Genomic DNA, 12156 nt, shown 5'->3' with positions numbered 1-12156 from the left:
AAAAAAAAAAGAAGCCATCGCCTGCTTATCCCTTTACAATTTTCTCACTGTGTCCTTTAAGACTTTAAACAGAGAGCATTAGTCCCTATTCTGTGATTGTGTGCATATGTGCGTAGTGTGTTTGTGCATACGTGCATCAGTGCTCTTTGATGGCTGCCGAGGCCACTCTTCTATTGTGAGGAAGGAGATAATTCCCCTCCTCCTTCATCCACTTCGTTTTCCATCCCTCCGTTTCTGCATGGCAACAAATAAACAGGTCTAATTAGACCAGAGTAGGCCTATTCATGGCACTGACAGTGGGAGATGGATGCAGGGGCTTTCACAGCGTCTTTCCCCTTTGTCTTTGGCTAACGCTTGGTGACATTTGATTGAAGATTTGGTGTTGGACCGAGGGGCCACATGCCGGGGAGAGCGACGACCTTCTAGAAGACCTCAAGGAATGGATACCTAGCAATAGTCTCATGCTGTCTCCTGACTTTGTCGGTGGGATTGTCTTAAAGAATAAGCGTGAATTTCAATTCGACAGTCATCAGGCCCCGCTCAGATGTGCCCCCAAACAGCCTGACAAAAAGAGAGAAAAAGCTCCATTTTAGAACTTGGATGGCCACATCACAAAGCACAGGTCTGTCTAATTTCAGTGTTTACAAATGCTGTAAATAGCCACCACAGTATTAACAGCACTGTCTGCCACTGCATTAAAATGTCAGACACTTAGTGATGAAGAATTTGAACCTAGCAGATCCCTGTGTAAACAAAGACGGCAGTGTGGCGACATTACAATTACAGGTTTGTCATTGAACAGGCAGCAGCTCCGGTTAATGCCTGATACTCTGACAGGAGGACAAAAACAGGAGGACACTGTGACATCACCAGCACCCGAGGGCCTCCGGTCTGAACTGTGGACATGTTGTAACACTTCTACTAATATCAGCTGATTTATTGCAACTTTTCGTATATGTACACTACATTGATACTCATAATGTCCCCATTGAAACTTCTTTAACTAGAAGCACTAAACTTGAGTTTATTATCACTCAAGTGTGATAGAAATTGTTTGTTTTTCCAGAAGTCCTTTGGTTCATAGTGCCTCTCTGCCTCTCAGGGAGCTACTGAAAGCAGCTGGAAGGGGTAGGGGAGAGAGAGCCAAGGGGAGGGGGAGAAAAACAATAGGCCGAGGAGTCTCTTAGCCCCTTTCACCCATCAGACCTAGCGGTGTCCAAAGCAGGCATTCCTGGGCTATTATTTGCCTCTCACTGGATCTGATCTGCCACTTTAATTACCTTAGCGTACGTGGGTGTATTTGTGTGTGGGTGTGCGTCTGTGTCCGTGTGCATACGTGTGAAAGCAAGGGGACATGCTTAATTAAAAAAACAGAGGAAGGAGCAGCTCAGGCCATCTCTTTTGTTCTTCCGTTAAAAGAAGGGAACTGTTTCTGCACTCTGGAAAAACCTGGGCTTTAACACTGTTTTCTCTCTTTCCCGTGTATCTGCGTATCGCTCTGTCACAGATGCACAAATGAAAGTAGTCTGGTTGGTTAGCAGTGCAGAGGAAGCCAGTGGGGGACAGAAAGAGGAATGTTTCTTAGCTAGTAGTAATATGATATGCCTTTAAAAAAAGAAAAAGAAAGAAAGAACGAAAAAGCAGAAGCGGGCACTGCTGCCGTGAAAGGTGTGAAACCTTGGGAGTGGAGCAAAACAAAAAAGGAGCGAGGACAGAGAGTGATCACGAGTTATTATATAGATCCTCGGGCTGTGAAGGTTTTGGCATTCAAAATGTTACTTTAAGCTTAGAGAGGTACAAGAGGAAAATATTGGATTCCCTTGACAGTTAGACCAGACATCTCATTACTTCTCTGTCCAGCTATGCTAAATTAACACATGCTGAAGGGATCAGGAAGACTTCAAATGCTTACACCAGACTGTCTTGCATCATATTGCCTTTTCACAAGCGCTTGCAGGATAAATTAAAAGCCAAGACGTTAGCATTTCACTAAAGATCAGGCATCCACTGTTTTGAAAGCAGCTCCTCTTTTGAGTCCCCACACGAGGCCAAATTATTGAGAGACACCAATACTCAGGGGTTAGTGCAGTCGCAAACACTACGTTCACTTTCTTTCCCACCACACTACTGCCAAGCAAACAACTTGCGCTTATTTCGCTCTAAGTGCATTAAGCAGCAGTCTTCTTTGTCAGTTTTCTGTAGGTGGCAAAATTAATGGGATCAATTAGAATCACTACCATTAAAAAATGGACAGTTATGTTATTGTTGGCAGGCAGTACACATGTAAACAGCTGCTAACCTTTTCACCTATGCCAGTGCCAAGTGCTTATCCATAAGACATAATTCCATACTTAAGGAGATGCATAATTCATAAACTGCAGTGTTTTATGTCCGAGCTACAATTCAAAGGGGGTAAGTCACCAACGAAATGACACCACTGACAAGTAGTAAATCCTGCCGTATGTGTCACATTTACTCTCAAACCCGCTACTTCTGAACAGCTTTGCCCTCAATTACGGTTAACACAAGAGTGTATGTGTTTAACTGCAGGAACATGCACAGTGTGCTGTTTTGGCAATATGTGATAATAATGGATGGTAGAAAGCGGGATAAGCTGTCATTTAAGTGGATGTATTAAAGCCATTATTTGTATATAATTGTTTCCGTCCTGCCAGCTCAATTTTGTTTTATTATTCCGTCACATAAGTAGCTCGGCTATGTCTAAAATTAACACAAAAGTTGGGGGAGAAAATGACTCAGTGTGAGTGTAAATAGCTTGAGTTCTTGTGGCATGACAGACATTTGGTCAGTTTTATCTCCTTGCTTGGTTGTAGCTAATTTAGCTGATGATCATCTCCAAGATTGGTGTCTTCAGCGAAACATCCCAAACAAAAAACACACATTATGTTTTTTGCAGGGTTTTTGTAATTAAACATTCATAAGTATCTCATGTAGGTTTTTCAAGAGAGATAAATTGTTAGCATCTTGCAAGAAACCTTGAAAATATATATATTTTTAAGTTTGCTCTGAAACTTTTAGTGCAAACTCTTGTGCTGGGAGATGATTTTGTCATGCACATGCCACACATCTACCTCCATCCTCTTGCCACATTCACGCTGAACTGATAAGCACTGAAAATTCATTTTCTGCTCCTTGTGAATTTTTTTTCTTCTTTAATCTCACAAATAGAGAGATACAAAGTGAGAGGCAGAGAGAGAAAACATCATTTCTCTCTTTTAATCTATCACTAGTCCCCATGGAATCATCTCTGGGATATGTCAGATTAGACCTGATTATAGCGCGTGCACACACATGCAACCACAACCGCACTCACACACATGTTTGATTTCATTCCTCACGCTTTTACTGTCCCTCCCACTGGCTTTGTTTAGCCCTGGATTGTTGCGGATTAATCCTCTAATTGCTTTGTAGCTTTATTGTTAGGGAGAGGCAGTGTAGGAAAATAGAGGGAGAATTAAACAGCAGGTGGATTGGGTTAAAGGTTAACATGGCTCTTCAAAGCTTTCTTTTAATGCTAGCTCATTTACACGCAAGCATCTGAAAAGACCTGGTACTGTATCAAGTGAAAAGACACTGGCATCCACAACTAGTTCCCATTTGTTGCATTTAGCTGAGCAACAAAGTAGGTTCCTTTAAGCTGCAGTGGTTTTCCTTTTCTCCCCTTTATGTTTTTTCTCTCAGTTTGTTCTTCTATTTCTCCTCAGGTGATAACAAATTATGCCTGTGATTACAAAATGAAGCGACTGTGGCATGTTATGGGTGTTTGTGGGATTAAGAGGCTTTCTCGGCATTGTGTGGGGGTTTGTTGGAGCCCTCGAATTTGTGCCTTGTTGTGAAACACCAAAGGTTTTAGGTAGTGAGGGGTTGAGAGATGGGCAGCCACCCAGGACTGATAACATCTCACTGGAATTCTAAACACCATTCCTCTTGGAAGCTTGTTCTGCTTTTTTTTCTCTTACTATCGCTGTTTTTTTCTCCGTGTTGCATTAAATGACAAGTGAAGATTATATTTTTTAAATTCTTGATTTTTCTTACAGTGCTATACAGTGCTCCACCATTCCTCATGGCACAGACACACTCTTGGTTCTACTGTCCAAACAAAGCCTACCACATAATTTCAGGGCATTACTAGCTTAATAGTTGCTGCCCAATTAGAAACTCCGGATTTGTAAGAGTATGCCAAGACTTATTTTCCAATGACTAAGAACCTCTATAATTCACATTATTTCTCATAATGCAACACGCTAACTTGATGGGTCATTACCTCTGTTTGTTAGTTGTTGTGCTCACATATGTGGTTTTAAGAAAGTAAAAGAGAAAGAACGAATCCAAGGCCAGTTCATGGCCATATGAAGAAATAATCTTTAAACACAGAAGAGTCCACTAATCAGATGATCAGGTTATTTCTTTAAACTTTCCAGCTGCCAACTGCTGTGCAGCTGCTTTGTTCATAAATCCACTTAATATTGGATTTTTGGAGTGCCATTTGAACAGTATAGTATATATGGTTTGTACTAGACTGCCATATAGGAGGTGTTTTCATCAGTGGGACTTAAAGTTGTTCTTGGTTATTTTGTTGTAGAAAACTCAAAAGCTCTGAATTTTGTTAAAATGGGTTAATTTAAAAACCTTTAGAGAAATCCATCACATATTTAGCACTTGGTTTAAGTCATGTCTTAAATTGACTTTTAAAGGAGTTACCAGTGATTTGGAAATTGCCTATTAAGTCTACTGTTGAATAGTATTTGGTAAATCTCTGATGTTCTTTCTTGATTTCTGTCGTTCTCCAACTCAGGTCCCTGTTGGGCTGGATGAGATGAGATCCCTATGTAGTGGTCGTCATGGCAACTTGTGACTCTCCCCCTATGGTGTCATCACGGCAGCAGGAACATGGTGGCCAGAGGCTGGATGCGGCTGCTGAGGACAACTCCGTCATCGCCATGGAGACCAGTGTCGCCAACAGCACCAATGCCAACAACAACCAATCGTCACCTGCTGCCATTGGAGAGCCAGAGAATGGCCTTGGAGAATCCGTTGTGAGTCCGCTGAGGTCCACTACTACCCCCACCACTGTCAGTGCAACCACCGACCCTGTAACTGAGCAGAGTCGAAGAGAAAGCTTTACTACCGGTAACAAAGGGAGTGTTACCGGAACTTTACCAGGAGGAGGAGGAGGAGCAGCTTTGGGTTCGGACTGTTCTGCCCCTGCCACATCCCCCGTGGCACCGGCAAAGGAGATCCCCTGCAACGAATGTTCTAATTCCTTCTCCAGTTTACAAAAATACATGGAGCACCACTGCCCCAATGCCCGCCTGCCTACCACTGGAGGTCACGAGGAGGGTGAGGAGGTTGAAGGGATGATAGGGGACGAGAGCGAGGATGAAGGAGACCGTGAGGTGGGTGCTGCAGAAGTGGGGGAAATGAACAGCGAGATGGAGATGGAAGAGGATAGTGATGTGGAGAACCTGTGCGGCGAGATCATCTACCAGCCCGATGGCTCTGCCTTCATCCTGGAGGACTCCAAAGAGCAGCGTGGCAACCAGGGGGAGCTCTCTGGGGCTCTCCAATTCAGGGGCCTGCTGTCCCCCCAGACCTTCCCGAATACCCAGGTCAGCAGTGGTCAAAGTGGCCTGAGCCCAGGGGGGGAACGGTTGGAGCAGCCCGCTGCACCCATGTCCTTCTACCCCCAGATCATAAACACCTTCCACATTGCCTCACCCTTTGGGAGTAAATCCCTAGCGGCTGACCACCCCTCCTTCCCAAATACCTCAGCTGGAGGGCTGGCAGGCGCTGGTCCTGTGTTGCACAGTTTCCGTGTGTATGACCTCCGCCATAAGACCGACAAAGACTATCTAAAGGCGGATGGTGCAGCCAAAAACTCCTGTGTGTCCAAAGATGTCCCCAACAATGTGGACTTGTCCAAGTTTGAGGGCTGTGTGGCGGATGGGCGGCGGAAGCCTGTACTGATGTGTTTCCTGTGCAAGTTGTCTTTTGGCTACAGCCGTTCCTTCGTGACACATGCTGTCCATGACCACCGCATGACCCTGAATGAGCAGGAGCAGAAGCTGCTGAGCAACAAGCACATCTCTGCCATCATTCAGGGCATCGGCAAGGACAAAGAACCTCTTATAAGCTTTCTGGAACCAAAAAAAACCCCAAACTCTGTGCTACCCCACTTTCCCTCACCTGCCAACTTCCTAGGGCCAGACACGGGGCTCCGCGGCTTGTGGAATGCTTTCCACAGTAGTGGGGAGAATGCAGATTCCCTTCAGGCAGGTTTTGCCTTCCTAAAGGGCAGTGCCAGCAGCTCCTCTACTGACCAAACCCCCAGATCCCAAAGCATGCCAAAGGCTGAGACCAACCCAAACCTCGGGGGAGGGGCTGGTGCCCACAGAACCCCCAGCGGGAGTTCTGCTGCTGCTACCACTGGTGGCAGCCTGGAAGGGCGGAACTCTGATCGTGACCGCAAAGGCCACATTAGGGACACTTGCACTTTGCAACCCAATGGGCCAGATCTGAGCCAGTACCCGCCCATTAAGCGGGAGCCCGGTACGGTGGGAGGAGAAAGTCCAGAGCAGGATGAGGATGCTTATTCCAGTGGTGGTGGAGCGGATATGGAGGCAGAAGAGGAGGAGGAACAGGTCATGACGATGACAGGCCAGCGGGCCGACAGCACCAGTAGCAAAGATTTCCCTCTCTTAAACCAAAGTATTTCCCCCCTTTCCAACAGTGTGCTAAAGTTGAATAATGACAGTAAAGGCCCTGCATCCACTTCCCTTTCCTCCTTACCTGTTAGTGAGAAGCTGGAGATGGAGAAGAGCCGTTTGTCCACTGCCCTGGCAGCTGCCAGAGAGCGGGAGAGCAGCAGTGACTCAACCAATGAAGGCCTGGCAGGACGGGATGGCTTATCACCATCCTCAAACCCCCTTGACATGATGACGTTGCGCAGAGATGATGAGAGTCCTGGACCTCTGCATCAACACACAGGAAACCCAAGTACACCTGGAACTCCAGGGACTCCTGGAACCCCAGGCCCTGGTGAAGGGTCACCAGGTAGCGGAGTAGAGTGCCCCAAGTGTGACACGGTCTTGGGATCCTCACGATCTCTGGGAGGGCATATGACAATGATGCATTCAAGGAACTCCTGCAAGACGCTGAAGTGTCCCAAGTGTAACTGGCACTACAAGTACCAGCAGACACTGGACGCTCACATGAAGGAGAAACATCCAGAGTCAGGTGGATCGTGTGTGTACTGCCGCACAGGACAGGCTCACCCTCGTTTAGCCAGAGGAGAAAGCTATACCTGTGGATACAAGCCTTTCCGTTGTGAGGTCTGTCCATCTTATGTTTCATGTCTGTGGAGTTCCATTTCCCTCTTTTTTTTTAATTTTGTGAAATTGTCAAATAAGGAGCGTTTCGCTTATGGTTTGTTTTTGTTTTTTGCGTGGATTATAATATAATATTATATTTTATTTTTGATTTACCCAAAATTCCAAAAAGTTTGGAATTAAAAAGGGAAAAGAGGCAGTTGGATGTTATTTTCTCTTTTCTTCAACATACATTGTAGCTTTAAGGATACATTTTGAATTATAGTGCTGAACAACAAATCAAAAAACAACTATTATTTGTCATTGATGTATTTAATGTTTATCATACATCATTACTATTATTAATATTAATTCCCAATGTTTGTTTCTCTTATAGGTATGCAACTACTCAACCACCACCAAAGGCAACCTAAGCATCCACATGCAGTCAGACAAGCATCTAAACAACGTGCAAACACTCCAGAATGGTGGAAGTGAAGCACAGTACAACCACAACCATGCCAACCCTGTGCCCAGTGCAAGCCTTGGTGGAGGTTGTGGGGCACCCTCACCATCCAAGCCCAAACAGAAGCCCACTTGGCGCTGTGAGGTAATGAAACAAACAGAGCATCATTGTAGCGCCGTGGCAGCAACATACCAACTTCCTTGTTGCACTGTCCGCACAATGAGGCGGTTATTTCCCTATGCGTCACTGTGTCTATTATTTTTCTTGGCCACATCGTCTGACCTTCAAATTTAAAATGGAATTTCTTATACATTCTAGTCTTCATCACCATAACCATGGTAATAAAATGCTTTCATGTCCTGTTTTGTTGTTAGCTGTTGTTTTCATGAAATTCTAAGTGGGAAAAAAGTGCTTTGCTGATAACAATCACGCTGGCAGAGTTAGACTTCCTAATACACTTATATTGTTCCACTTTTCTTCTAACAGGTTTGCGACTACGAGACCAATGTGGCACGAAACTTGCGAATCCACATGACCAGCGAGAAGCACATGCACAACATGATGCTGCTGCAGCAGAACATGAAGCAGATTCAACACAGCCTCCATCTGGGCCTGGCTCCAGCTGAGGCAGAGCTTTACCAGTACTACCTGGCTCAAAACATGGGCCTTGCGGGTGTAAAACTGGAGAACCCAGCCAGCAGCAGTGGCCCAGACGCTCAGATGATGATCAACCCCTTTCAGCTAGATCCTGCAACCGCTGCCGCTCTCGGATCTGGTCTAGGTGAGTGGTACTAAATTTGAAACAAAGCAAAACAAAAAAAAAGAGATGGGAAATGGCAGGAAAAAGGATATTTCTGCTTATGATGTGAGAAAGTTCCTGTTTTGAATTTTTGGCCTCAAGCTTATTCTTTCAGTTTACTTCTGCTCATTTATCACTGGGCCAGTTATTCTGTTTTATCTCATATATCTGATGCTATCTAGGTTTTTTTTTTTTATCTCTCTGCATTTTCTTCTTTCTGTTGATTTTTTTTATTTATCTTTTTTACACCTTCTCACCTTCCTTTTTTCTGCTCCCATCTTTAGCCTTGGCCCCATTCCCTTGCCCCCCTTTTCTTTCTCTTTGGCTCTTATCTCTGCTCTCATATTGTCCCTCTGTCATTGTCTCCTTTCTTTGACCGCTCTCACTGATTAAAAAATGATTATGAGATGCCACATGAGAATTATTCTTAATCTTTCATTTGTAATTTTCTTAAGTCAGCTTAATCCCCCACCATACACACCCCACCCCACCTTTGCTCACCCTGGAGAGAACACACACATTAGCACACATGTACACAGACACACACTCGCACACAGTAGGAAGCGGATTCCCGTAGGAGTGAGAGAGATTTAACAATGACCCCGCAGTGTTGCACACCCACTCCCTCCTCTAGTGTGGAGGTCACAGCCCAGCTAGCAGATGTACTCTCAGTGAATTACAGTGATAACAGACAGCTCCCTATAGTGAGCACAGCTGTCCATTGCATACATAGATAGGTTTTTAATATATATATGTGTCTGTGTGTATAGATAGATACCCAGATAGACACTTATATGCACCTTCTAAATGACAAACAGTGTGATACTTTCACATTATCTTGCGTCCGTGTGCTTTTTTAATCCAGTGCACACCCACACATATCACACACATTTGGCCATCTGAATGAATTATGTAGAAAAGATTTAAATGATGTGTAATTGTTAATACCTCTATACACTTAAAAACACAGTATGAGCTTTGGTACCATACATAAAGGGACAATGAAGGGATCAAACGAAAGTGTTAATTACATTTGTATGAATGGCCTTTTTTAGGAAAAAAAAACTGTGTAAAGCATTGATCAGCTTTTCAAAAATCTGTGCGTATGTGAGAAAAGACTGGAGCCCTGCAGCCGTTGTCCCTCCACAGCTGAGACCAGTAATTAAAGCTACCTGATGAGCGAGTTAGCAAGTTGAAAAGGATGATTGTAATTGATCCTGATTCAATCCTATTAAGGTTTTTTATAGACAAGACTTTGTAAGGAGCCCTAGTCCTCTGCAAGGCTTTATTTTATCAAATCCTTTTGTGTGAAAGAGGCCTGCAAAGACTCACTTCGCTTTCCACACTTAATTTCATTTAATAAAAAAAAAAATCTTTTCCCCTTTTTTTGTACCTCTATCCTTTATCGCTCCATATGCATTCCAAGCTTTCATTTTTACTATAGCGTTGGCTTTTTGTCACATTACTTTGTTTTTAACATTCCTCTTGCTGTGCTTGCTGCCTGCCTCCTGTCTGACATGTTATCATTGTGTGCTTTCAAGTATTTAATCCTTTTTTGAGGTTTTACCTTTTACACTTCCATCTCAACTCCTTTCCAACAGTCTAACCTAGATTTTCTCTAATTTTATCCTTAGTGAATAATGACCTATCAGCAGAGTTGCGTCTTACAAGCGGTCAGCTGATGGCAGACGACCTGTCCCTGGTTTCCTCAGCTGGAATCGGGGGCATGTCCTCATCAGATCCCTCTCTGTCCTCCTTGTCGCCACCTATCAACGACCCCTCGCTGCGCCTCTACCAGTGCGCAGTATGCAACTGCTACTCCACAGACAGCCTGGAGGCTCTCAACGCCCACGTCAATGCCGAGCGCTCTTTGGCCGAAGAGGAGTGGCGCTGCGTGGTCGGCGATGTCTACCAGTGCAAGCTCTGCAGCTACAACACTCAGCTTAAGGCCAACTTTCAGCTGCACTGCAAGACAGACAAGCACATGCAGAAGCACCAGCTGGTGGCTCACATCAAAGAGGGTGGCAAGGCCAACCAGTGGAGATTAAAATGTGTGGCGATTGGCAACCCTGTGCACCTCAAGTGCAATGCCTGTGACTACTACAGCAATAGCGTGGATAAACTGAGGCTACATGCCACCAACCAGAGGCATGAATCTGCCATCCGCCTCTATAAGGTAAAAACACTATTTACCCACGCCGTGTCCTGCAAAAACCAGTTCGTTAATCTCAGCTCTTTGGCCCTGCTAAGATATAAGCAAACAAGCAGTAGAACAACACTGCCTATGAGTGAGGCTGAAAATGAATTTCTGAAGATAATTTATAAAGAAACAAAAAAACATATGGTTCTGTGTTTTTTGCAGGACACCGATGTTACATCTCATGACATGCAGCCTAATACAGACAATAGAATTCATGTTAATGCAGATCTAGCAAGGACACGCGATTCAGAGAGCACATACTTTATTTTTTGTTTATTTATTGTTTTTGGTTCAAAACAAATGACCCCACTCTCCTAAGCGTAGTGTGACACACATATAAAGTTCCCGTGAGAGTGGAATGACAAAGATGGAAAAGGTCAGTGCAAGAGTACCGAGGAAGATCCCATCTGATACGGGTATATTTCCTGTCTGTTATCAGCTGGCACTGTAGTTCCTTTTAATCCTTCACAAGTGAAGTACCAGCAGAGAAATATTTTTCCCCCTTCATTGTCAGGGCCTAATGACAGTGCCAACAATAGCAGCACTATTCATGTTACTCTTGATATTTGACTTTATGTGAAGCTCAATCAGACGCAGGAGAAACCTGACATTTTATGCAGTAATTATTTCGAGCCTGTTTTATATTTTGAAATATTATAAAATGATAGATTAACTATGAAATGTTAAATCTGACTTTAATTTATATAACTACAATAATTTGTATGATTATTTATAAAAGAAACACACCCTGTTGGTTACATCATCTTGCACCAGAACTGTAGCTTGTTTTGTTTATTTTACCTTTAATTATTCAGTTTTAATTTACCACAGCATTACCACACTAGTTTCCTGTCAGAGCTGTATTAATTGAGCTACTTAACTAATTAAAGTCTTCGCACTCAGAGCAATAAATAATAAAAAGTTAATCTAAGGAAATTCCAATATGCCCAATATTTGGCATCTTTCTGCCACTTTATATATTTAAGTAGATTTAATTTGTTAGACTTCTCCTTCGTTTTAATAGGATGCTATTACATTTCCAAGGCCTTGACCTACAGGCCTGGATCAAGTGCATTACATTAATGAGGATTTCTTTATTACTGTATTCAACATTTGGCAGTGGGAGGTGTTTGAGCGTGTTGTTTCTTAAACGTGGAGGCAACAGGGGTTAGAACGTGTAGAAAATAAGATCCTATTGACAGAAATATATTTTTATTTTTACAGGGATAAACCCATATTTGTAGAATAATAATAAGTACAATAATAAAAGGACAGTTCTGTCCTCTCATTTTCAAACTAGAGCTGGTTTTTTTGTATTTTTAAGCAACAATAAAAATCCAACTGCATTTGGCCAACAATGAAA

General features: G+C 43.5%; 1 protein-coding gene across 5 annotated transcripts in view; it reads left to right on the top strand.

Annotated features, from left to right (window-relative positions):
- zfhx4 (zinc finger homeobox 4) overlaps positions 1 to 12156 on the top strand; it is a 172199-nt gene that overhangs the window by 107283 nt on the left and 52760 nt on the right. For all 5 annotated transcript variants that reach the window (XM_082547700.1, XM_082547699.1, XM_082547701.1 and 2 more), the window contains exons 2-5: positions 4817 to 7352; positions 7726 to 7938; positions 8281 to 8575; positions 10228 to 10769. In XM_082547700.1, coding sequence (XP_082403826.1) covers positions 4863 to 7352; positions 7726 to 7938; positions 8281 to 8575; positions 10228 to 10769 — 3540 coding nt within the window. In that variant the 5' untranslated portion in view covers positions 4817 to 4862. The remainder of the gene's footprint in view (positions 1 to 4816; positions 7353 to 7725; positions 7939 to 8280; positions 8576 to 10227; positions 10770 to 12156) is intronic.

This window comes from Aulonocara stuartgranti (assembly GCF_965226115.1).
Source record: "Aulonocara stuartgranti genome assembly, chromosome: 9".
Lineage (NCBI taxonomy): Eukaryota > Metazoa > Chordata > Actinopteri > Cichliformes > Cichlidae > Aulonocara > Aulonocara stuartgranti.
The sequence above is the reverse complement of the archived record's forward strand: the minus strand, read 5'-3'. Positions and strand labels throughout refer to the sequence as shown.